Raw genomic sequence first — 27,804 nt, forward strand, 5'->3', positions numbered from 1 at the left:
TTCCATAATAAAACTATGTGCGATGTCTTGCTTCACAAGCCACGTAGCCACTGTGAAGGGGAGAGTAATTATTAGATTTTTAATTAATACAAAATATAAATATGCTCAACAGACCTTAAGCTTGAAATTAAAAAAAATGCACCCCCATCAAGTTTTCATGTGTTTTATTTAGGTGAACATACACATGGTCCACATACTCAATGAAAATAGTCATAAAATAATTTAAGAACTTATGTTGAAAGGTATTAGCAGCACCATCAGTATTGGAATAGCAGAGAATTCATGCCTCCGTAGGGCATACTTTTATGCCTGGATATAAATGCCATCATTTATAACAAGGGATGGGAATGGCTTTATAGGATGCTTTTGGGAGTTGGAGTTTTAAAACACACACTTTTTTGCTAAATACTTTGACGATTAATGTTACAAAAAATACAACTAAATAAGATACTGCATAGTATTTTAATTAACATGAAGAAATTGACATTGAGCTGTGTAAAGCAAGACTCAGCATCTCTGCTTCCACATACTTTTCATTTCTGAGTAGAGAAATCTAAAATTTAAAAAAAAAATATAGACCTAGTGTATTCTCTAAAAGACACACTTCAGGTGGAACGTATAGTACTACGAAAATACATATCTTCCATTCTGTTTAATAATTTACTTTAGTTAAAAAGTTGTGAAATTCTCATCACAAGAAGCGTATACAAATTCATGACTTTAGTAAATTAACAAAAAGGATTATTTTTCTTTAAAACAAGGTTTAGCCCCGCTGTAACAATTATACAAGGAAAAAAAGAGACTACATTTATATGAAGGAATACAAATTTACACACATTTTACAGTAACTTATACCCTACACATCTACAAAATTCACAGTTATAATACAAGCAAGTACAAGGCTGGGATAAAGCTGTTCAATACCAAAAAAAGTTTCTACTTTAAAAAAAGATAAACAGGAAGAGTTTCAAACTTCTGCACCAACTTTAAAATTCTAACCAGACCAAAATACACTTCCTTACACAAATGCCCTTCAGCAAACACAGACTGCTTTCCTGGGCGGGTGGAAGAGTGAATTGCTGAGCTTCTTCTGACCCCGCAGGCTGCGTCGCATGGTCAGCTTGTTTGAGTTTTTGCGCTGTGGAGCTGTGGACATGCCTTCTGGCTGGACACTAATGTTTCGACTCAGGCCACGTCTTGGCTTCTTCATAGCTGGGCCAGAGTTGGATTCTTCCAATGTCCTTTTAAAGTTTGCTGTGGGTGTCCTCTCTGCATCTTGGGCTTTTGTTTGTCCACTACTGGACACCTTGAAGCCTTTTTGGTCCGTGCCTGAATTTGCGGAGTTGGAAGGGGAGAGACTGACTGACAAACCATTATTGTAGGATTCATGTATCCTCAAAGCCAACGCTTTGCTGCACTTCTCCTCCTGGGGGCCTGAATCCTTTGGGGTGGCTCCTGATGAAGGTAAATTGCTTTTGGCAATCTCATTTGGCAGCTCCAAGTATTTTTCCGAGATCATGTTGCTATGTGTGAGGGGAGGAATAGGCTCAGAAGCATTCAGTCGTGGCCATGGATCATCTTCTGAAAGCTGAGGGAAAAGAAAAAAAAAATTAGGCATAAATATAATTATTTGACCTGCATTATCCTTCGAGAGTGGAGATAGTGTGGGACAGAACTTCTCTAAACCTTGTCAGAGACAGAAGAATCCTACTCCAAAACAGTTATCTTTTCTCCACGCTGAGAGGTGAAAACTAATTCAGACTGTGGGTCCAAACTTGGTATTTTGTGCACACCAACTTCATAAAAGCATTTACTTCAGTCACCCAATTTGCAAGTGTCTCATAATGGCAGATGTGTAATCTTTTCATTCAGAGGGCTGCCCAGACTTACTCAGCCTGTGTACCTTTGCTTTGGCTGCTATAAAATGCTCAGGAATCTGCATGCATCTGCTGTTAATTTAGGAAGCCATGTAGCAGTGCCTGCAATCTTTGTGCTATGATTCTCATAAGTAGCATTTTCCAGCATGTGGACATGACTTCCCCCCTTCAGACACTGTGATACATGCACCTATACTGCCTTTTGAGGATTTTATATGTCACCAGTAGCCAAACACTATTGTGGCAAATAGCAGAAAAAGTCTTCTGACCTTTGTTACATGTAGAAGTCTTAGTTACTGCATAACCAGCTTATCAAGGACATTGACAAACTCTTCATGGTAGGTGTCCTGATTGCATACAGAAAGGTAGAGCATCGGACAAAGCTATTCTGAGAATAGTTACTGTTTGCTATGTGAAGTAACACATTTTATTGCCTAGCTTTATGCTCTACAACATGTAGAGAAAGCAGCTCCATTCCTCCTAGCACATCCAGCCACTCTGCACGAAGCGCAGTCATTCTGTATGTTGAAGAGAAGCTGCTTAATACGATGCCCTGAGAACCAGGGTCTTTCTGAACTCTAATCATACCTTCAGCTACTCATCTCTCCTGCAGCCTTTGATAAGTGCTTTTGCCTCGTTTTCAGTTTTACCAATAGGAAAATGGGGACAATACTTGCTTTCACTATCCACAGGGGGATTATGAAAATTAGTATTTATGCAGTACCCTAAATATATGAATTATGACCTTATTAAAGATTTAATTGTGAAGAAATCCCTAGTTACTTGGCAAGTCCTTCAAAAGTAAATTTCAAGGCCGCATTACTCTACATACCATCAACGTAAGGCAAATGATGATAACTGTTTTAAGAAAATACTGTGCTGAAAACTCCAATGCACACACAGCTGAATCAGGAAGTAAGTCAATGTAACATCTCAGGTGAATAAATAGATGCTTTTGAAGTCACAACCCAGAACAACTTCAGTTCAACTTCAAGAAGAGATCCATGACTGCTCAGCACTTTTGAAAAATCTAATATTAAGGTTTAATAAAATGCACACCAAAAGAAAAAATAATCAGAATTGTTTCTAGCATCTAGACGTAGTCTTCCACTCCCCTCTACTCCCCTGTTTCTCCCTATGTGTAGTAAAACCATTTAGATAATACTCTCTTCCTATATGTAGCAACACAAGACAAAAGACCTTAATGGATGGTATTCTGGAGGTTATTCTTCACCTCTATTGTTGCAGAACCCCTAAGAAAGCTGGATAACACACAGAGAACAGCTCTGGCAATGCTACTTAATCTGCTCAATTTAATTTTTGGAATTGCGTCTCTCGCCACGACTTAGGTTTTATGCTTTTGTTGTGCAAGACACATAACACTGTGGCTGTTATTGCCAACAGCTTTTGCATGGTACAAATTAGATGAGACTGAACAAGGCTTAGGGAAGCCAAACAAAGTCAGATGGACTGCTAAAGAGTGATGTAACAAAACAAGAAAAATAAAACATGAATCACAAATTTCATTTCTCAGCAATCTAACCAATCAGATTTTATCACTGGCCTCAGGAATATTGATTTGGTATCAGTAATTGTTGCCAGAAGGATATGCAATTAAGAAATACTTCTGTTTAATTGAGAAACTTTGGTCTCCATCCATTTCCAAATTAATTGTTTTGGAAGGTAGCAGCTATTAAGAGTCAAGGCTATTCGTGCTTCTTTCAGTTCTCTGAAGATAACAGGCACGAATATCCTTTCTGTTGCCACCTCGTGTTTTTGCTGATCTGTCCTCTCTGGGCTATAATCCTGCCACAATCTCCAGGAGCTCTAACTGATCTGGGGAATCACCTCTGGTTTCTTTACAGAAACTACGATGATTCCTTTTCAATTAAATTCAACAGTAATTTTGTAAGAAGATGAATTAATTACCAACCTAAATTTAAGTGTATTTACCTGTAGCTCTATGTATCAAGGTATTTATGCAAGGTTTTGCAAATGGGTAGTCATCTATTGCCATACTTCCCTTTGTGTAATCAACAAAATGGGGCTTTTCCCTCCCATGAGGTTGACAGTATCACTAGGATCACAAAGTATCATGAAATAAGGGCACTTCCTGAATCTCTCACAAGTTACCACCATCAGAAAAAAAATTCCAAAAAGCATATTCCTAAATAGTCATGTGGCTGTGCTTCATAAGAAAACTGGCACCTTGCTATAAGGCTACCATTTAATGTCTGAGGCAAGGCCTAAGAAACAATGTATTTGACCATTTTTGCGGAGAGTCCCAAATGCCTCTATTATGTTTCACATAATTTTAAAGAACACATTGAGCCAACAGTGCTCCTGCATGCACTTAGTTTTACCTAGAAGGCTCCCATGAAGCCAGACTGCTATATAAAAGAAAAGCCAACAAGTCCAGCCATTACATAACCAAACTTTATGGAAATGGGGTTTTATTTTCCTTGTGGCTCTAACTGCTAAACCTCTTTGTACTGTGAAAAAGATAACATTGCTTAGGTGTAGTTAGCAAATATATTTACAGGTAACTACACAAAGTTTTTGTTTTGCAAAAAAAACATACATGGAGACACAACTGCTAAGACATTTCCTTTATTATGATCTGCCTGGAGACATTCGGGTTTTCCTGAAGTATTTCAAAATTGTTCTAATGGTGCAATGACCTTTTCAGTCTCCTTTTCACACTTCTGATAATCACAGGTAGTCTGTAAGGACAGCTAGATAGTTGTTATTAAAGCAGAAACCTCTGTTACATTAGTACTCTTAATAAATACAAGTACTAAGAAAATAGTATCTGTTTTTAAATTGGCAACACCAGTTCTATTTTAATCCAAAAGAGGGATAACTTTTGCATTAAAATAGAATTTATACATATATTATCAATGAAGACCCATAGCTAGTAAAAAATGTCTTTTGCATTTGGCACAGTAAGCAAAAAAAATGTAAGGCTTTATCTACATGGCAAACAAAAGTTTCTAGTTGTCTAAAGTTTTGATCTTTTCATTCTTTGTGAATGCCTGCTGCAATTTATCTAGATTCACATATCACAGTTAACAGAATCTACATCAATGGGGAGAGGGAATCTTAAGGAGAAAAAAAAATATTATTTTTTTTCCAATTAAGTCCTTATCCAGAAATTCTGCTTCCTGGACATCTTGCAGTCAATACAGCTCAATGTTTATTCAGTGAGTACTGATAATAGATCACACACAAAACATATGGTACAACTTAAAAAGTTCAGGATTCTTTAGAATGCAAAGAATTTTTCTGCACTCAAGATTTTACTAGATTTTAAGTTCTTTTCATATGCTTTGCTACACTGGATGTAAAGGAAGAAGACAAAGTTTAAGCTTGCCATTTTATTAGCAGCTTGTTTCTACCAAGGGAATGTTAAGGATTCCCTTTTTAATTTTTACTCTTTTCACTTTGCCCAAAGGAGAGTTATCCAAAGATACTGCAGAACATCAAAGGACAGCTACTTAAATCAGAAGCAGCTGGTAGTTACTGAAGCAAACATCCACTCATAACTACACTGTAGTTCTTAGAACAAAAAGATCCCCACCAACTTCTGAATACCAACTTCTGCTTTTTGTTAATGGTTAAAACTTCTAACCTGAAGGAAGACCTTGTATTATAATGTCTTTTCCTCTAACAAAGACCATTAAATCAACCAGAGGAAGATAATAAGTTTTCCTGATCCAGAAAGAAAACATTCTTTACAGCAGTGGGCATTTGAATACATCATCCCTTTGGTTACCTTACAAAAAAAAAAAAAAACAACTAAACACCACAGCCAAACAAAACCAAACCACACCAAGATTAAGAACACATCCACAAACAGTCTGAAATTGATCACCTGTGCAAGCTACACAAGTACATGGCAAGGTAGGAAAGAAAACCGTAGTCCAACCTTATTCTCTAAAGAGATGTGTTGGGGTTTTTTTCTTTTTTAAAAACTTCTGATCCCCACAGTTTGAGTCCTCCCTTTCAATAGCCTACTTCTGATTTTGTGGAGGATCTTTGAAAACTTACCTTTAAGAAACAGTGCATTTAAAGTTGTGCAAACTATAGGCATAAGGTTATAGTAATAATTTCTTACATGTTAAGGAGGGAATAGAGATCAACAACTATTCTTAAATGATCTGGATTTTAAGAGTTACAAAAACTGTATGTCTGAGAAGTTCATAATTTAATACTCTGCCTTTGGTGTTCCAAAGTCTTTTAAGAAATGTTAAATGTTCATCCAGTCTCCAAAGCTTTGTACATGGAAGTACTGAGGACATGGTCAGGTAATTGCTGTCAAGTACTGTCCTAGAACTGAAATGAATTATGTAGCCATACATACTGCCTAGTCCACTGCAGTTAGCAAAAAAACCCACCCAACACAACCAAACCCAAAAACCAAAAGCAACATTAAATAGTGGTTTAAGTTGACAGCCCAGTAGTTTCTAAAAGTATTACTTCAGTTACTGGCAAGGGTCTGACTACACCATTGGCGCCAGTCCCACCTGTCGCAGTAAGCTACACAGAAAGAAATGACTGCTAGGGCAAGAAAAGGGATATTGATACTTATTTAGTGGGCTCCACACTCAAAAGTGGAACATTTCAGTAAAACACTGAAAGAAACCCATTACCTTGACAGGTGGGGTACAGCAGCGGGAGGGTGTCATGACATTCATATCAGGGCTGCTATAGCAGGGACTCTCTGCCAAGTTGAGATACAATTCTTCTTCATTTTCCAAGTTGCTTTTGCTGTCTTGCAATGGTGAGATGCAGATTACGATGGCACTAGTGTTATCTGCACGAAGCATGCGTTGCCTCCACCGGCCGAGCGCTCTGTTCACTAGCATTTTGGCACAAGACTGTCGGTGCTCTCCCTTTACGTTAGAGGAAAGGGACAGAGAGAGAAAGCAGTCAGGTCCACTTCACTTTATACATGGAAGGTGGACAGTTTATGTGGCACAGCCTGAGATATATATTCCTATATATCATGTAGTGATATATAGGAATAGTGATGTGATTCAGAAACACAAGAGGAAGTATCCATTGAAATATATCTTTCTTCTAAGCGAAATGTAACTTTAAAATCAGTTTATGGTAGAATCCATGTATCTATGAGTGATTTAAACCATAAAACCAATGCAGTGACTTGCATAAATAGCCTGGCCATAACATCCTACAGTCTTTCTAAAAGTCTCTCAAGGGGGTTAAATACTATTTAGTATCTGATGCTCAGATGCTCCACTACATAAATTCTCAAACTGTTTTTTAAAATAAACCAGAGAAAAATTTAATTCAGACTTTGTACAAATAGTGTAAAAAACAATAAACAGTTATCTGCATTGTAACACGCATCTTAATGTGAATTAAATTTCAGACAATATTTTGTATAACCACCTTAGAAAAGGAACATGTTACCATCTTTATTACTCACAGATACCATCCTGGTAGTCAAATTTCCCAAAAATAGCCACCAAATAATTTAAAGATTGTTAACATGCATGGGTTTTGACAGTATACGCAAGCACAGTATCAGCCACATTGTAACTACATCTGTCTTGTGGCAAAACTATGACTATGCCTAAACACCACCGGTTAGGTACTGTTCATACATGCCACACTAAGCAATTTTTAGAGGAAGAAAGTATTAAATTTGCACAATGACTTATTGCCGCTGCTCTCACCATGAAGTATTTTTTCTCCTCATGATCCTGGCACATGGAGATAGCATCTTGAGGTGGGATCATGTTCCACAGTCCATCACTGCCAAGGATAATATATTTGTGCTTCTGGGGATCAATTGTGTGCACACTAGTGTCAGGTTCAGGAGACACAACAAATTCACCACTGTAGAAGTCGTAGCTCCAAAGGTCACCTAGCCAAGAAGAAAATGTTTTTGAATTGTTACACATGAAAATACCAATCCTGAACTACAGAAAAATGTTCCCATGAAAACAATTACCACCAGCCTCAAATCCCCAACGGTAATACAAAGTAATTTCAGCACAATCACTGATCTGCTGCTGCTTTCCAATCATATTTATTAATACGTAGCAACGTAAATAAAACCACATTCAAACCAACCTTTGTTTATAGAAGACCTTCTACTCTCTTAGAAACTAACATTTTCAGAAAAAGGGGAAATGTAGTACATTAATACCTAGAAAACAGTGAAACCTCAATATCCAAACCAAAACCTATCTGAACAACAACAGATGTCAAACAAGTAAAGCCTTTACTTTGTTGAACCCACACCAAACTTGCAGAAATCTGCCCTTTCAGTTATTGGTAGTTGAAATACTGGAAGCAGAATCCTCCCGTCTTGTACACGATAGAGTTTCTAGGACTAGGTTGCAGGTGGGGGCGGAATCACATACTACCTTTTTTCCTCCCCAATGTCATATACACTATTAGACTTATATCAGCATCACTATGATACACTGCCCTGCACACCCTACCAAGTCCTGCTCGTACAACAAAAAAACCCCGCAAACTAAAAAACCTCACCTTTTCACACTCAAGCTGCTAAACTGCCCTTTGTTTCTTTAAAACCCGAGATCCTCCACAGCCCCTCCACAAGCAATACAAAAAAGCCAGGGTTATATCTTGCTGTGCGTGTGTTTGTGCATGCAGGTGCCACAGAGAAGGAACAAAGGAAGAGGGCAAAGGAATAGGGGAAAGGCTTCAGCCTCTCCTCATTTCTATTTCGCATTCCTCCTCCTTCCACAGCATTAGCATTGCTTTCAAAGCCATGCAGCGCTGTGTTAGAGCGTCTTTCCAGCTGAACACCATGTGCCAAATTCTGGAGTTGGAAAGTAGCCACAGGAACACAAGTAGTGCCTGGGTTCCAGCAGGAAAGCAGAAAATGAGAGCTAAAGCTTCTCCCTCGCAAAGCCTCACGCAGCGACCCTTTCTATTTTTAAATCTTTCTTGCTATGCAAATGTATTTGGCGTCATGTCACCAGTAACGATGGCCCGAACTGAATCAGACTAACACATTCAAATCAAAACAACTACTGGTTTGAGTGTTTCCTCCAAACCATCCTCAAGTGAAAACCACTCCATCAGAAAAATGCACTTCCATATCAATTTATGTCAATTTAATTTATCAAGTATACTTGAAAAAATAAAACCTTTTTCTAAGGTTGGTCCTTTAAATCAAGAATGGTATTAATTTGCACTAACACCTTCTCTTCCTTTTTATGTTCGCAAATAGCTTCCCATAGTGACAAGCAACAAAAAGTAACATTATTTGCAACCACTGGCTACATTTTCCTGTGCAGAACACATGGCTTTAGAAGTAGAAATCGATTAAAATGTCAGAACTGAAAAGCATACAGAAGCTTAAGAACTCCAGTTTACGAGTAAGGTTTTGTCAGGGTTTTTTTTCCCTCTGCTTTTTGCTGGCTTCAGAAAGCATGCCTGTAGCCTTCTTCCGCATCCATCACCACCCTTTTAAAGATAATAAATCAGCTTTTTGTCTTCCTGCTTCCTTCCATTAGCTTTGCCTTAAGCTATCAACCAGTTGAAAAGACTTCTCCAGAATCAGGAAAGGGAATACTTCAACTCAATTACTCCACTTCACCATAGCAAGCAGGATGGTCCATCCTCATTAAAGCACCAATTCACCTTCATTGCAGCAGCAGCAGGCAGAAACACATGCTTCTAATAAGTGCTAATTAAAAGCCAAGCCTGCTTGTATAGAGGTGCACTCTCCCTCCACAGACTCAACAAAGCCAGCCAGCTGGCAGCGAGATCAATACTCTAACAGAAGAGCTGAACTCCAGCACAGCAATTATTGTATATGAATTGCCACAAAAAGTCTTCATGCACTGAGCGATCTTCACATCATGTCTATCACAGACACAGCAGGTAAAATAAACAAGAGCTTGGGATCTTACAACAACCAGATCTTGGAATCAGTGGCAGCATCCGTTTCCAACACACATAATATTTTTATGCTTTTATTTGCTAGTTTGTTCATACTCATTTAGGCGTGACAAATGTTATTAGTTGAATCATATTTTTTATTAAAAATACTGTGCAGTATGATAAAAATAACCTGATGCTATTTAATTTTGGTTCATCTACATACATGTCATCATGCCCATCTGCTGCTCTTCCCCAGAAAACAGCTGAGTGATAATCGTACTGATTTCAGAGGTTCTTCCTCCAAGGGGAAGAAAGGTCCTCGTGGGCATAATCAGGAATACCACTCTGACTATAAGGGGGACTCCAAGGATTAAAAACTTCCTCAAGGGCACACAGATTCTGAGAACACTCATGATGAATCCACACATCACAAATCACAGGCCAACCCCCTGACCAGGACCTCAACCTTCCTAGCTGCCACTGAAAGCTTTCCAACCTCAGTGTCCCTCCTCTACAACAAGCTGCCCTTCCGAGGGCCACACTGGAACCCTACACTGAGGTGTGGGCTTGAATCAGGATTAACAGCTGGGTCTGCCTTAGAACTACCACCAGGCTACCTGATAGTAGTAGTCCACATATTTGGCTGAGTCCATGTGCAAGTCTGCAACTAAGCTACACTTCTACAGTACTACCATCATTCTTAACTGAGGGGGGTGAAGAAAAGAGAGAAAATTAGACATCACAAGAGGAAAGTAATTTTTCCTGAAAGCAACTGCTGAAGCAGAGCTAGACTAGTTCAAGGACTCACAGCTTCAAAGACTAAGTTTATTAAACGTGCTGGTTTCTGGTTTGGGGTTGGTTTTTTTGCAAAATGCATTCTTTGAAATAATCTCTTACATGCTGTAAATGTACAGCAAGAACAGACTCATCATGAGTTTTACATTCAACTGTACTCATCATCTATTCAATCTCAAAAAGCTAGGAAATGCACAATAACTTATTTACAAAGTTGTATGATGGAACAGCATCGAAGCACAGTCAGGTATTAACTGACCAACTCCAGGCAAGTCTTGAGCTACTGAAAGCTAAATGGAGCTCTAGATGTCACAAATTGAAAGAAAAAAAAACAACCCAAACCTTCTTTCTTTGAGCCAGGAAAATTTCTACAGAGTATGCTTGAAGCCTGAAGCATATAGAAAAATCCAGATTCTTCCTCCCTCAGCCTCAAAGGAAACAACAGTACTTGTGACTGCCTTAAAGAACAGGGAAAACTGCCTTCAGTGTTAATCTACCAGTCTACTCCCAGAAACCCACAAACTCAGACTAATCAAGCTGGCTAGTGATCCTTGGTAGAAGAGTGTTGCATAAAGAATATTTCACTTCAAAAATACTTCTCACAGATCCTTCAACTCCAAGCCAGCAAAGGCCAACCCATGGCACTAGGGTGAGGTACTTTTTTTTTTTCCTAAAGGGCAGAGCACCACAAATTTAAGTCCATGCTTTTTAGAGCTGCTGCACAGACAGAATACCAATGTCAGCTGCGTATCTTTCTCTGGCCAGCTGGAGAGCACAGCATCCATAGCAGCTGAGGAATATATGACAAACTTGGGAAGAGTCACTTTACATGGCACCCTCTGTCACAATTCTGGGAAAGAAAAAGGGAGACGGAAGTAAGCCAAAAAGCAGAGTACACTTTTTCCTAGGCATTTCAAAGTGCTCTGAAATCTTTAATTCTGTCCCAAAGCAAGAAGACAGACAAGTGACCCTTTAGCAGACGGGGAAGCCAAGATAGCAAGATGATGTGATATGCCAAAGGCTAGTATTACAGAACTGGAATGCCAGGTTCTCAGACTTGACTTTGAGCCATACTATTTTTGTTCCGAATTAAAACCCAGACATTCACAAAACCTTTAACAATCTTGTTCTCCAAAATCTTACAGACCAAGAATATTTCTTTTGGTGTAAGACTTGCATATTTCTTTTCCAAACCAATGTTAATAGTGTAATTCCTTCCATATCTTCCAGAAAAATCGTATCTGTTTCTTAAGTCGTAACTCAAAGCCAGAATAATATACAGAGGTCTACACAAAAATGACACTACACCTTACAAAATGAAAAATAGATGTTTGAAATCATAAAGGAGTAGGAAACTTTATTTAACTACCTGTAAGAATATATCAAAATGCAGTCTATCTTACCTGCTTACTATTACCTTTTAAAATACAATAAAAAAAACTTTTTTTTTTGTATTGTATTTCAACTGCTGTCAGGAAAGTAACTGAAGTTACAAACAAAAACACCCATCATGTAAGTAGACTGGATTAAATTAAGCCCAAAGCCTTCTTATAGCAAAAGTATGTCCAGAAGTCATATAAATCAAGTCTTTCATTTATGTTTCTGGATCACGCTGTTTCAAATACAAAAATATCTTTTGGTTTTAATAGAGGAAAGAAAAGTTGACTTCTATAAATCAGTCCAAAACAAAAACCCAGTTTGATTAATCCCAGATCTTTTTAAATCAAAGTTTTATCTAAGAGGTCTGTTAGTACAAAGAGACAACTTGCAGGACTTCCTTTTTTCACTCCCAATGGGGCAGCACCGCTAGGAAGCGAGACAAATCTCAGCAAGGATCCAGACAGTAACCACTCAAGACCGAGCTGGGGAGGAAACATTTTCAGCAGAACTCATGGCAACCCAGTCCTACAGCCACAAGAGGGCATTTCACAGCAGTGTAAAGTGGAGTGTAAAGCAATGTCCCATTCACACAACGCTGGAATGATGAGAGATGGGGACAAATTGAAGCTATCAGCAAGCAGAAAACTTAACACATAAGCACTTGAGGCTTTAAAACTTCCACTGCTGCTTTAGGAGTACTTTTTTTAGGAGCTTCTTTTACATCCTACTTCAGTCAAACTTGTTGAAAGAATGCCACCCCTCAACACTATGTAGAAAAGGAAAGCACAGGCAAAAGAACTGTATTTCAACAGCAAATTAAACAAATGATTGCATTTTAAATGGGTGGTGAATTAAAAGCTGCTCATAAGGCAGTCTTCAGCGTGACTGCTCATCTCTGCTTGTAAGTTAGCAAAATCACAGGCAAGACAGGAAAAAAAAAAAAAAGGTGTTTGTCTAGGGCTATGCCAGAGCACATTGCATGAGAAAAGCCTGCAAGAACTAGTGTGCAAAAGTAGAGGTGAGGAGCTGAAATGGCACACAAAAAGCTTCTCATAATTTCTAGCCTTGAATTAAATCCTTCAAATGAATACTAAGGTGGAATTTCAAGCCTCAAAAGACAATCCTAGACAGCATTTGCTTAGCCGAAAACAAGAGGTAAGGCAGAAGAACGCACTGACCAAACCTGGATAAAGCTCTGCCTTTAGCAGAAAAGTTTTATTACTGCTTTTCTACATTGCCAAAGAAGAGAGAGCAAGAGAGGCATGTGTACAGACCTGCAATCTGCCAAGGGGGGTAAGGGGGAGCCCCAGACTTTCTTACTTGAGCTACATGGACCCACACACACCGCCATATGACATGTAACAGATACCCACAAAGTACATACTCTGCATTTTGTACAGGCATACACATATTTTGTCTTGAGGGTAAAATGATTATACGAGCTAGAGCAAGACATCCCTAGGACAGGACTAGAATCCCAAATGCATCTGGTTTGTCTGGTTTTATATAGATAAAATGAAAAAAGCAATTATCACTAAAACCTGGAAAATGCCTTGCAGTACTTAAATACAAATTACTAGCTTACGCAATTCAACATGACTGATCTTCCATGGTGGGACCTACAAGTGAGCAGGAAGGAAGAACTGAGAAGCAGACACTGTGTTGCAACTGTGCCCATTCTATTTGGTAAACTTTAAAAAAAAATAGCTAAATGCATGTAAAAAACCCTAAACCCTTATACAGCAGCCTACTTGTATCATTTGAGGTCAGCCATACCCTCTTCTCTAGGGTTTCATGGTATGCATGTTCAGAGAGCTTCACAAAACAATTCTGGCACCCAGTAATGGCACTGTCAGAGCCAGCTTTCTCGTAGCAGCTATACATTGAACATTCACTGCTTGGTACATAACTCTTCTTAAGAGGTCAGCAGGAAATTCATGTTCTTAGGAGAAGTCAAATCTGTATGGTAAAGGCCACTCCACCTGAAGTATAGGGGTGAGTCTATTATATTTCCACATGAAGGGAAAAGATACTTCATGTTGCCACATGAGTGAGTTGTTTAACTAATGGGTTCTTGGTTCAGGTTTCATCATTTGTTAATTTAAAGCCCCACACAGACACCAAACAGCTACAATACTGCGAGGCAATCCCTTACCACATAACCCTTTGGACAGCTGCAGATCTTGGCTCTAGGTTAGCTCCCAAGAAAAGGGGAGGAGGAGGGAACAGAGTCAATAAAAGATTTACTGGGTTTAGACCTGAACTAATTTACCAGCAAGAGAGATCCCACATGATTTAAAAAACAATCAAGACCCATTTCTGCCATCACACCATACATTACCAGTCAACTTAATCAGGCTGGCAGACAGCTGGGGATAAGAACTTAAATAGCCACTTCAACTACAACATGTTTAAGTTACACTTACAACCTACAAAGCTCAGTGATTAATCACACCATTTGTCTACCTGTTTCTACATTCTGTCCTTGTTGCAAGTTATACTGCTAAGATATTCAGAGCTCAGACTGTAGTTTTTCTATACTCCCCCTACTTTGTATACTGTCTCTGAAAGTTACACCCACAGCCAGATTTTACTTCAAAATCTGTTTCCAAAGATCAAAACTCTTAATTCCTTTTTTCCACAATGAGAATGAAACATACATAGTCTTACACACTTATTTTGCTTATCATCCCAGAAGCAGGTCTAACTTAGACAGACAGTATAGCTGAAATGTAACCTTTCTGCTAGCGTGTATCTGGCTATTGTGTTATACACGCCCAGAGCAGGTTATTTCCTCTCTCAGCACTCTTTCCCCAAGACATGCACATGGAAGCACGTTCACAGGAGCCTACAACGCCTTCCCAAGTACCACATGGAGTTACTGTCTCCGCAGGGAGACAGTAACTAACACACAATGCAATGACACGCACAGACGCTTCGAAACACACAGGCAAGTTACACGATGGGTTGTTGCCCCCGAGCATCTGCTCCATGGTATCCATTGATCTGCACACTCATAGCCTTGCCTTATGTAAGGGGATTGAAGTAATTTGAGTTACCTCACACCTGTTTTAGAGACAGGCATATAAAATGGACAGTTACCATGAAACTAGGGGTGCGAGGAAACTGACTTAAATGATTACACTCTAAGGAAACAAAATGCTCTTCTGATCAGCTTGAGCAGCAAGTCTTGACATGAACAGTTCTGAGATTGCACGGGATTCTTAAGTATCTATTGCAAGGCAAACTGGTATAAAGAAAGATGTTTTCATCACCCAGAAAAGGTTAGCAGAAGTAGCTATACTTAAAACGCAGAATACTCTGCTACAGTTTAAAATATTAGAAGACTTAAAAAACCTGGATACAGTAAAAGCAGCATACAGATACTTTATAGAGACAATATGAAGCCTAAGTATTTCTGACTTGTTATGGGGCTATAAATAAATCAAACATTACTTAAATGCAGCCACTACAGTTGCAAGAAGCAGCAGTAATAGAAAGTGCATACCACAAATGCTTGTTTTAGGGCAGAAAGACACTGCAGACAATCAGAACAGTACAGGGAATGTCAACAGAACTGATCTGGCCAGGACTTCCACTGCACCAGTATTCTTCCTGCTGTCCAAATATTTGACCAATGCAATACTCTTCCACGGTGTTTTTTTATTCCTGCTATTTCTAAAGCCCTTGCTGTACTCCTTAAAATGAGTGCTAGACTTAAGGAATGGGCGAGGGATGAGACTACACCAAAATACTTTAGTGTTGTAAGAGAAAGACAAACTTACAAAAGACACCCATGTTCTAAATTTTAGGGGGTTTCATCAGACAATCTTCCCGCTTTTAAAGACTGTAAATTCACAACTCTTAAGTTTCTCTCCACGGTGCAGGGCAGAGTGTCAAGAGCTTCTTGCTCTCCTACTCAAAATTATTGTCCAGTCTGGGATCTGTATGGGATTTCTATCAAGAACAACAACTGAGTTTGGACTTAGCAAAAAGAATCACTGTGCTACATCTTAGTAGGATTGACTAGAGTACTGGTAACCAGTATACGTCAACACTGACAGTTATTACTCCGCTTGGAGAGGCTCCAACACAGCAGTGCTGTGCCAACCAGGGTAGCAATCTGGGAACCAGCCAAGAGGTCGAGCAGGCCTCAACAGCATGAATGCAAATGGCTTTAGTCATGGTAGGTCTTTTGTAAGCAGCGTAATGGGCATGTTGGCCTCAGAAAGAAGTTAAATCCTGTTTCCAAACTGTGAGCGTCTGTGCACCATCTGGGTCCTACGGAGCGAAGCAGCTGTGTTCCTTTTTCCAGGAGGTTTGTCATACCTCCTCAGAAGTGCATGTGAAGAGGCTACGGAGGCTCCCTGAGCAAGCAAACACTGAAACACTGTCAGGTTGTAAGTCTGTTTCTCCATAATTTGAAGATGTCAAAGCCCTCTTTTTAAGCTTTCAAATCTGCTTTTGAAACTAAGATATGTTAAAGAGATAAGTGCTCTTGTTTCTTGGACCTTAAACTCTCCAGTAATCCTCTTCATCCACGTAACAGAAAAGAATGCAATAGGGAGCTAACAGATGCATCATTCCTTGAAATCCCATCTGCACACAAGACCCGGCCAAATCCTTGTGTTGAACTCGCTAAAAGGAATCGAATCGAAAGTCATCGAGCTATTTAGACAACAAACTCGCAATCACAGGAATGAAAGATCCATCAAAATTAAGCCTATGTTTTTTGTAATCTAGGAGGAACACATCTCTCTTCTCCCCTTTTTTGCAGAGGGGTACATGTTGCTCAGTGGATGAAGATCTGTTTGCTACTCATTTATTAACTCCAAAGGATTTACTCAAACTCTCGAGTCAGTTTTACTAACCATAAAATAAGCATCTATCTTGCCTAAAATATAACATAATAAAGGCTTTTAAGAAACAGAGAAAAATGTCCATAAAATTAAAGTTCTGTTTTTATTAAAAGATCACCGTTCAGCCACCTACGACTCCTTGCTTGATATATAACTATCTTTTACAATGTTAGTTATCACTGCAAAATTCTTCCTAACACTGGACAGACCCACATGAAACAGACAGCACTGCCTCTGAAATAAGACACAGTAATGCTACGCAATTATCAAGACGATCATGGTCCCAGGAACAGACTGTTCCCATGACACACTGCCAGCTGATCTAGGAACACTGACAACACCACCACATAACTGTCAAGCTTGCCAAGAAGAAGTTAAGTCACAGAACAGTTTTCATAGGTAAAAACATGTACCACATTTACAAAAAAACTGAATCTATACTGGGGGTGGTATCTGTACAGAGGATTCTTCACTGGGGCAAACGGAGGACAGAAACAAAATGAACTGCAGAACACTGGCATTCTGCACTGGAATTTAAGGAAAAAAACTGAGCAGAAGACACCTCTTGCCCATGAGTGTTAGTATCCAAGGATTAAGTTACTAAATACTTCCCCAAAACCACTCATACCAAGTTTGCTAGGTACTTTAAAATGCCTTTTTGTCCTTTGAATAAAGCGTTCCTCAAAGATAGTTTCCCATTACTAATACTCTCACAAAGGCAACAGTTTCAGCCCTTTGGTCATTCTATGCTAAGCCTTGAAAGAAAACAGATTCACAACAAAAGGAAGACCAGAGTAATTTGGATGCTATGCAGCAAAACTTACAACCACCTAGTCAAAAATTACAGTCCTGTTATTTCAGTAAGAAAACAATAAATATACTCTCCATCTTGGAAACACATACTGCTTTGTGCATTTTTATTTGCAACAGAAATGAAGCACCAGCCTTGTAGGACTGACATTGAAAATCCTGCACGTTGTAGAGCAAGTCCTTCACTTACCAATGACACCTTCTACAGCTTGATTTGAAAAACAAAATCCATATTGTATTAAAAATACTTTTAAAAGGCCCAGGTTTCAGAAGCCCTTGTAATCACAGAAAGTGAGTAAATCCCTCTAAAATATAATAGGGTATAATTCAGTTCTGGTGGCCTGTATGCAGTGCTGTCTCACTTTCCAAACACCAACATGACTTACCAAGTGCTCTAGCAACTGCCAGGAATGGAATCTGGTCAATGACGGTGCTGCGGCGCACAGGGCCATTGTGAGTCAGACGAGGTCTCTTCCAAACCACACGATTCACACCGGACTTGTTGATCACACTAAAAACATCAGAAAGAGGCAGGAGTTAAAAAAAGGAATGGAAATGAAAGCATGAAAGTTGCTTTCAATGGACACAGAACCAGTTAAAACAGCAAATATGGACAATAATGACAGCACCCTCAGGGAAGTCCACAGCACAAACAAATATTTCAAAACATACGGTATCACTTTGATACTTTCATTCCATATTAAGCCCAAGGGAGAAGTGAGAAAGGGCAGAAGAAAAGAAAAAGCAGGGGAATGAAGACCTGGAAGAAATTCTGCCTGGCTGCAACAACCAGATGCAAGAGTATCTTTTTTAAAAGCAGAACTGAATTTGCTTTCCTCAGACGAGGACCATCAGCATCAGCTCACTTGGGTGGAAATACCCTGTAGTTCCTCCTTCGGTCTTCTCCTTCTGCCAGTTTGACAGTAAAGAGCACCAAAGTCTAGTTGAAAAAACATAAGAGAAAGGAGCCGCCTTCTGTAGAGACTTCTTTAGCGGTGCACCAACATGAGGCAGATATAAAAGAGGAATTGTTCATAGCTGCTGTGTTGTGAAAGCAGGAGACAGGAAGAAACAGCTCTGCATTTGAATGTTAACACCTGCTCTAAGGCACTGAGCACCACCTTTAGTTCTCACAGATGGCGTTAGAAGGGTCAAAGAAGAAGTTACAGAGCAAGTAAACCGGGCAGCTGTTGTTGGGCAGGGGCAGCTGGGAAGAATGAACAGAGAGAGTATGCGCCATCAAGGAAGAAATGGGAATGAAACAAGGAATTAGCAAAGCTTGGTCCCAACCAAGTTAAGAACTAGATACTTCAAAGCTAGCTTTTCTCCAAGGAACAGCCATTGGTAATTAGAAACCAAGCAGCTCTGGAACAGCCGCAAGATTCCTCATACTGAAGCTATTCAAGATGCACTTCCTGAGACTTCAAAGGCCTTAACAACAAGGGCATGTTTAGCTCCATCCTTGCACATGCACAGTGCAGCAAAGTCACAAACACCACATCCTAAAAACAGATCTTATCCACTTGTACAACTGATGACCACACAAAGCTAACTGCAGTCTTTATCTGAAAGACCTCATCCCACACTCCAGGACTGTTACTATGAAAAATACCATTTTTAATGAAAGACGAAACCATGCTCTCCCATTAACTTTTCCTAATTTGCTTTCATGAATGAGATTTTAATAAGCGTAGCTGCATGGTACCACCTCACTCCTACTATTTGCCTCACAATAGCCTGCAACAGCCAGCCTGGGAAAAACAGACGGAGGACCAGTAAAAGCAAAGATTTAAACTAAACTAAACTTTAACCCTTCCTGTTGATACAAGTTCCAGGGAATGCATCTTTGAAGCTTCAAAGACTTTCAGTCTCCAAGATACGCAACTCAGAAACCTATACATTTACAAGTACTAACCTGGCAAATCTGCAAGTTACCCTTTCTGAAAGCCACCAATACAGCTAACTGATCAACTTCCACCTGCTAGAGGTACAAATATCTGAAGGTTAATGAGCTTACAGGGTTCTCAAATGATGTCAACAGGAAAACCTTCAGTGATCTCTGCCTCTGAACCGCTAAGAGAAGGAAACTGTGCCCATCCATCTGGTATGGTACTGTAGAACACGAGAACAGAGAGCTCCTGTGAAGCTACGCCAAATGCGAGCCCTGAGGTTTGTCTCAAAACATTAGTGCCATCTGACAAACCTGCCTGCTTTCCTCCTTAGTCACAGGGAACACGCATCAACCACAACTCAAAGATGTTAGAACATCTGCCAGCTCCTGACAGTGAAAAAATTACTAATGCAAAGATATGCATTAAAATGCAGTATTCTAACATTTTAAGCATACGTTTTAACACAGCAATACAGTACCTTGTTTCAAATCTAAGATTAGTAATTTTTTTTACGTTCCTTAAACAGAAGCTTTGAAGAGCCTACTCAGCAGCTGCCATTGTCACCTCAGGAATAATGCAGAATGCGTAAGAAATTACTTTGTGTCAAAACTGCTGTGTTTCCACCATTTGACAAAATGGATATTCCAGATCTCATACATATATATGTAAAGGCAACCCCCCCAGATTCTTCAGAATGTAGAATAGGTCAAACATCAGTATCTCCACTTTCAAAGTTTTCAGTGAACATTTAGAATTGTAACCACACCTCAGCTGCATGATCCACCAGGAAATAAAAATTTTGTTTATAACATAAAGCACTATCAAAAAGCCCAACAGTGTAACAGTGGCTCACTAACTCATTCCTCAACAAGCTAGAAAAAAAAAAAAACAGAGCACAGACAGGGAAGAAATATAAATAGACTGAGATTCACCAGCTTGCTCACCCCCCCTGCCCCCCAAAACAAGCAACCTTAAGCCTAGATCAGTCAGAAAGACACAGACAGCACCCAAAAGTCAAAACTGAAGTAAAAAGCAGTTACCTGCCCCCAAGGCCTTCAATTCTCTCCCTTTCTTTGGGAAGTTCCGGCTTGTGGTCCTGCGTCACCTCCACAGCTCGCACAAAGTCATCTTTGGGGTCATCCTGGACTCCCAGCACCACTCCTGAATCGCCAACATGAGCAACATACATCTTTGACCCACGGATAATGACCACACTGGCAGTAGTTCCTGATGTGCTTGGGAGACCAGTCATGGTCTTCGGCCACTCTGCTGCAATGAGAGAAAAAAGCAAATAAAAATACCTTTGGTTTTAATTCTGTGGAACCAGTATTGTTTTGAAGATCAAGATGAAGGGTGTGTCAGAGGCTTGTGTAATGTTACAGTATGGCCAGGCAAGCCAGTGCCCTCGGGTCCCCCTTGATTTCGTAACATCACTCCCCTAGCTACAGCTTGACACACATATATATAAAAAGCCAGCATCAAAGCACCAAGACAGGATTCAAAAACTGCTTCCCCTGGTTTAATATTCTAAGCATCACTAGAAGAATATGGGGGAAGATGTGCTCCTTGAGTGTTGAACAGGGTCGAACCAGCATTTTGTTAAGATCTACTGTTCACTGCTCTGCCCGAAGGGGTGGAAATGTTATAAATTAGGTCATTTTCTCTGGACATTGCCAATCACCTCGGAAGGAAAGAAAATGCTATTTTACTTTTATATGCCAAACAACATTTTAAGCTGAGTAACATCTCAGCTGGTTTATTCACATTTCCTTTTGGAGGAAGACTTCAAGTATAACTCAACATCACATCTGCAAGTTATCCTTTGAATTCAAAATACCAACACTAGCATGAACTATGCATGGTTAGGGAAACCTCCTTTCTCAGCTGCTCTGCCCTGAAAACATGTTAATTTCCTATTACACTGCTCTCCCCTGTTTATGTCCAATCCACATTTCTCTTCTGTGCCTTTTCTTTTCTTGTCTGTTTTTGTGTCTACACAGCCAAGTTCATCTACTTCCAAAACGACACAGAACGACTGAGACAACACCCCAATTAAGAAAGATTAGCCATGCCAGCCCTCCTCTCTACTTCAGCACCTTCAGAAAACACAACTCAAGTTGCCAGTTACCGGTTGATTTCAACTGTCAACAGCAACCTCATGTTTCTTCTTCACTGCACCCACTCACGTCTTCAGACAAACTCAGAAGGGAGACTCATCTCCTTGTCACATTCTATCTTCTGCACTTCACAAGGCATGCTCACACAGAACAACATAAAAATTCCACTGTGATACACATGCAGTTTGCAGGAAATACCCAAGCCAGGCTGCCAAAGGACTATATTATTTATTTTCCTATGGCACAACAAACACACAAACCAAAACACAAATAGGCCTTCCTCTCTGTGAAAATGGGTATTTTAAACTTCAGATGTTTTAGGCAGAAGCAAAAGATTAGGAACTTGAGTTCTAGTGCCACTGCACAATGTTCGGATGCCCGAGGCAAGAAAGAGAAGAAGACAGGGAAGACGTGCTGAAGGAGCAGCGGAATTTCATAGACAGCATGACGATAAAGGTTGCCTTTCCTCAGTGTTAGCTACCAAGATATCCAGCATAATCTAAACATCTAAGCTCTTAACACAGAGTACTAGCTTTGCATTCTATGTACTAAAATACACTTTTGCCCTAGGAGTAGCTTCTTTTTTTTCCCCCAAAAACCAGAAACATTCAATCAGCTTATTGGAAGTTCTGTGTCTGGCAATTTTAACTGTGGATATTAAAACTAACACATTCCAAATGGAAAGCAAATGAGGGAGGAAGCCAAGTGGTAATAAGGACTTCAACCATGCACTTAACAGAAAACAAGCTGCAACTAATGAGTTTCTGTCAGCGTAACAACCCCTCAATAGCAATAAAATATATTAGAGAGTCAAATTGGTCTTTATGGGAATGAAGAGCATAGAGAGTGAAATCACCCACTTGTGAGAAAAAAGAATGATACAGCAGCCTCAGATTTTAGGCTCCAGCAGAACTAGAAATTAGATCTGCCTATCATCACGAGATTTTAGTTTCTGCTTTGCTCTTGTTTAGAGATAAGTATTACATATAGCATAGCATATTCCTTTCTTTAGACATCGTGTCTCATCAGAAATTAACACAAGTGTCAAAACTCCCCAGTTTTCTTCTGAGTTCAAGTATTAAAATCAAAGTCACTTACCTGACTCTTCTGCATATCAGGAGCATGTTTTTATTAATCTTGTAACTTCAGCTGTAAGACATCTTTCTAAAACATTTTTTCCCCTCCACTTGAAAAACACTATCCTTTGCTCACTTTTGTAACTTTACTGGTTTTGTAGCTGGCATGTCAGCTGGCAAATTCAAATTGTCACCTGCTGCCTAGGACAGGAAGTGTAAAGCGATTTGCTTCGTGACATCTGACTTGGCTGCACCTTTTCTTTCCCTTTATTCATCCGAAAAAAATAAAGAACTTTTTAGTGCAAACTATACACACCCCTAAAAACAAACATACACAGAACACTAGCATCAAGAAAAGTTTTCTTTCTTGCTCAATTCCTTTCCTACATACTATCATGATGCTGAAAAACTCGCCAAATGCTGTTTTTAAAGACTATTCTTTTTCTTGTCTTTCGATGCATGATACAAACCAAAATACAGTTTTGACTTTAAAAAAAAGCCCTATATTTCTTTTATAAGATACAGCAATAGTCCAAACGATCAGATATGATCAAAAGGCATTTTCTCCTCTAATAAATTAATGGAGAACATATACTAATTAACAGTTAAAAGTAATACCCTGTTAAACTCCTCCTTTGGTAGAAGCATCAGCTCCAGCTGCCATTCTTATTTAAAAACAGACATTAACACTTCCTTCCCTACCTGGCCACACCAGCTCCAGTAAAAACACAAGCTCTTCCTTAAGCACACAACTGGCATTAGTAACATCCCTTCAAAGTAACAATATTAAAATGCCATCCAGTTTTGAGTTTAGCTTCAATAAGCTCAGAGGAAATTACTGCCCATTTTTCATACCAAAACAAGTTGACACATTAGAAGAAATCCTGAAATTACAACAAAGCTCTCAAAACAAAATTCACACTTCAAAGACAGACCTGAAACGTCCTTGGATGACATCCCACTTCAACAACTTTAGCAACAGAGAAATACCTCTAGGTAGCTCTCTTGGAAAGCAAAGTTAGTCAAAGTTTCCTTGCGGGCCTATGTCCCTAATTCTGTATTTACAGCCCTGAGTTATTAAGCTATGTACTAGGAGCATTGATACATCCCAGGATGGACACGACTCCACTGCAGCTGGGGGCTTTAGATCTGAAAATCACACCATTTATGAACCAGTGCAGTGCACAGACCTGGCAGATATCTGCGCATGGGGAGTAGGAGGTAAACCCACAATGTGCCTAGCAGGGTACTAACAACATTGCCCGTTACAGACTCTCACAATCCCTGCCCACAAAATACCACGTATTCCAGTTTAACAGATGCACTTCCCACTCTTCCAAGAAAAAAAAGAAAAAGAATGCACCTGTTCGCAGTATCTGAAGCCATCTGATCTATAATCTAGTTTGTTCCTTACAACAGCAGACAGTTGCAAGAGACAAGTCCATGCAGCTTTCCAGGACTGCAAGTTGTTTACACAACTTTTTTTTTGCAGTAACTTCTTACTCTTGTCTCCCTTCTTCTGGTGGGGAGACTGGAGAGAGGGGTAAGAATTGGTTTAAAACAACCCGTCCCGTATTGTCGATCTGTTACAGCAAAACCTGGATACCACATCTGTGACAGAAAAAAACCCAAACCTTGGCACAGCCTAAAAAGCAATTGTTGATGTGTGATACAAAACGCACCAACTGCTCCAGAGCATGTTTGTGGAAGTTCTGTTCCTGTCTTTCTTTGAGCATGATTCAGAATTATTCTCAGAATCAAAAATTGATAAAAATGTATTTAATTTTTATGTCACTGTTCTTACATACATTAAGTCAAACCACAGCGCCTCATTTCAAATTAGTTTGATTCTAAAATTCTCATTAAACTTTCAAAACCTAAACACTATATAAACCTTTCATACAGAAACAGACCCTAAAAATTCAACATTATCCTGAAAATCTGCACTGCCTTAAGTGGTCCAGGTGCTTTTCAGGTAAGAACACATACATAAACTCTTAAACATTTCTAAGAATAATCCTGAAATTACAGCTTTGCAGCAGAATTACAAAAAAACCTTGTTATTACACAAGAAATGAAAATATTATTTGATTTTTATTGCGTCAATTAAATTTAATGGGAAGAGTTATAACCAAAGAAGTACACAACTCTTTCTAAATGGTACCTACTAGTGCTGAAAAACCATTTTTAATACTATCAAGTTAAATACAACATTTACAAACAAGCTCTTGGCTATACAAATAATGAACTGCCAAAGAAACATAAACCTATGCAATCCTTAGTAAAGTCACATCAAAATCTGGGACCTCTGATCCGCGTATGCTCCTTGTAAATACCTTTCTTACCCCTGCGAGTTGAGTAACAGGCCTTCAAATAGGAACTTACACTCCAGGAGCTCTTTAGCACACAGAGAACTTCATAATTAATGCCCAAAGTTATCGGCAATGACAAAGGGGCATTTTTCTGTTTTAATTTTTCCGTTACTCTTACAATCAGTGAGCTTCCTGTCTACCGTACGAGATGGCCACTGGGATGGCCACTGGGATGACCCCACAGCTTCCCAGCGCTGACAGAACCGCCAAGTACCAGCATCTCTGCCCGTGGCCATCAACTGGAAGCAGTAACAACTCCATCCCTTACACCAAACAGCCAAACAGTTCTCCCACCCCCGTTTCAGGCTACCAAAATACCCAGTCTCCCTTTCATATCCACAGTGTCACCAACACACAGTTACAAATCTGCTCTACATATGCTAATATGGAAAATTATGTACTGAAAGTAGAATTCACACTGGGATTCTGTAACACAGTATAATAAGTTATAAACTAGACATAGTAATGCTTCTGTCCCATAACACTTGAGCTGTTGTACACATGCAGCGGAAGTCTGTAAGACCAAACATGCGACGTAGAAACTTACTACACGGCCCACCTAAAGCTGTTATCAGATGCTCACAGCCAGAGCTACATTGTTTCTCACAACAATCTGAATGGGTTCCACAACCCCAGTACTAAACACTCATTATTAAAATAGTATTTCCTGCATTCTGTCACTTCGCTCCACCTCTGCGTTTTGTATTCACACACAGTGACAAGCAACAGAGTAGGGGTACTACAACTAGAAAACTAAACTTATCTTTGCCCCCCATGCCCCATTCCCCTATTCACACATCTTTCTTTTTACCGTGCAAGCCTGCAGCTCTGGGCATCTCGTGCCACTCACTGCCCTATCCCCAGCATCAAGGCTTTGATCAAGTTCTGGTGCTCCTAAATCTCACACCCTTTCCTTTCTGTCCAACAACCTGGCCGTTCCTTTCCCCCGCATCTCTTCAGTATCTGACCTTTGCACAACTTCTCCATTTTGCTATTCAAGAAAAAAGGAAAACGAAACCGTATTGACACTGTAATCCCTCCCCGCCCAGGAATCACTTGGTTGAAACCCCAGGGTGGTGCTCTGCCTGCAATTCCTTGCTTTCCACGATTGCCTCCCGCACCCAGCTGTCAGCATCCCCACCTTTCTGATCCGATTTTAGTCTTCCACTCCCACCTGCCTGCCTGCCTTCACATGCTGTTCGCTTCTTTTATTTTCTCTTTCTGGGGCTTTCGGATACACGACTGCATACACAACACACACACACATTCTGCACATGATATACAAACCACCACCACGCTCTACTGCTGCCTTAGCAAGAAAAAACAAAATCCCTTTCAGAAACACAGTTCTGCAGTCAGGCTTGATCTGGGGGAGAAGGGAGAGCACCAGAGGGGTCAAGGTCCCCGGCCTGGTCCCTCTCGCCCCTCACCCGTACCGATGTAGGGCCCAACCCCTGCCCTACGCAGACAAGCCAACAGCCTCCATCGCCCTCAGCATCCCAGCGGGTTTGCTGTGCCAGGTAACGCTGGTGCTCTGCGATGCTCAAACAATGCAACTGAACGAGTCCTCCCCATGGACCCGCCACATCCCAAATCCTTCTGGCAGGGCCCGGCGGGAACACTTGCAATCGAGGCACAGTCCGGGGACAAACACTGTCCCATCCCAGCACATTCCAGTTTGCTAAAATTATTTTTTTTTAAGATACTGTGGCCAAGGGAAATCCGAGGGGGATTTCCATGCGAATTCCCCACGGCAGCAAGACGAAGATCTCCCAAAAAATCCAATGTCGGGACCCGGCTTGAAACGCGCCGCCAGCAGATCGCAGCTCCGCAGCGCGTACCCCCCCCCCCCCCCCCCCGCTGCCCCCGGCACGGCGGCCCGCCGTTCCCCGGGCGGGCACGGAGCGGCTCCACTGGGGGGCGGCACGTACCACTCCCGGGGCCGCCGGCCAACGAGCGGCCCCGGGACGCCGGGCCCTGGGGGCAGGGGGTGCTGTCCCCCCCGGCCGCCGCGGGGAGGCGCGGGGGGGGTCGCGGCGCGGCCCAGGCCCGGCGGCGGCTGGAGGGCGCCAGCAGCGCCGGGGACTTACGCAGCTTTTTCCACATGGCGCGGTGGCAGGCGATGAAGCCCTTGCGCAGGGCCGCGCACACCTCGGCGGGCTCGGCCGAGCCGAAGCCCTTCTGCTTCTTGATGAAGCCCCACAGGTTCTCCCGGGCGAACTGGGCCGCCTCCCGGCCGCCGTGCCCGTCGCACACGGCGAAGAAGGCCACGGAGCGGCGCGGCCGCCGGCTGGAGCCGGGCCCAGGGCCGGGGCCGAGCGGCGGCGCCGCCTCCTCCGGCGCCCGCGGGCTCGCTCCCCGCCGCCGGCCGCTCTCGGCCAGGGGCTCGGCAGCCCGCGGGGCCCCGACCGCCGCCGCGCCTTTGTGCGGGGCGCCGCGCTCCGCCTCGGCCGCCGGCTCGGGCTCCACCACGATCTGGGTCACGTCCTCCATGTATTTCCTGCCGCCCTGGTCCGAGTACACGCTCACCCCCAGCGCGTACGGCCCCGCCATGGGGAGGGACGGGGACGGGGGGCCGGCTCGGCGCGGCGGCGCCCGCCGCTCCCGCCCGCGATGGTTCCCCGCCCGCCGCCGCCGCGGACTATTGTTGACGTCGGCGGCGCCGCTCGGGCACGGCCGCGCCGCCCGCCCCCGCCAATCCCCGCGGCAGCGGCGGCCCCGCGCCGCAGCGCCCCC

At 41.4% G+C, this 27,804-nt stretch overlaps 1 protein-coding gene and 1 long non-coding RNA gene across 2 annotated transcripts; one reads left to right on the forward strand and one right to left on the reverse strand.

The window, feature by feature from the left end:
* Positions 1–147: 147 nt before the first annotated feature.
* PPM1D (protein phosphatase, Mg2+/Mn2+ dependent 1D) lies at positions 148–27,804 on the reverse strand. Its single transcript, XM_080383430.1, has 6 exons — positions 27,159–27,804; positions 20,544–20,772; positions 17,998–18,122; positions 7,580–7,770; positions 6,530–6,772; positions 148–1,588 (listed from the first exon to the last, which is right to left on the reverse strand). Exons 1-6 carry the CDS (start codon positions 27,619–27,621, stop codon positions 1,034–1,036), a joined length of 1,806 nt encoding a protein of 601 aa, XP_080239556.1. The 5' UTR covers positions 27,622–27,804; the 3' UTR covers positions 148–1,033.
* On the forward strand, positions 7,777–15,315 carry LOC308062774. Its single transcript, XR_013927675.1, has 2 exons — positions 7,777–9,767; positions 10,024–15,315. It is a non-coding gene; the product is annotated as an uncharacterized lncRNA (long non-coding RNA).

This window comes from Falco punctatus (assembly GCF_963210335.1).
Source record: "Falco punctatus genome assembly, chromosome: 1".
Taxonomy (NCBI): Eukaryota; Metazoa; Chordata; class Aves; order Falconiformes; family Falconidae; genus Falco; species Falco punctatus.

What these genes read in the sequence shown, in the direction of transcription:
- PPM1D (XM_080383430.1), bottom strand. Translation starts at nt 27,621, where the DNA reads ATGGCGGGGCCGTACGCGCTGGGGGTGAGCGTGTACTCGGACCAGGGC. An exon ending in CGCCATGTGGAAAAAGCTGC is followed by an intron (nt 20,773 to 27,158) that starts GTAAGTCCCCGG and finishes CTCTCATTGCAG; the next exon opens with CAGAGTGGCCGAAGACCATG. An exon ending in AGGAGAAAAAATACTTCATG is followed by an intron (nt 6,773 to 7,579) that starts GTGAGAGCAGCG and finishes TCTAACGTAAAG; the next exon opens with GGAGAGCACCGACAGTCTTG.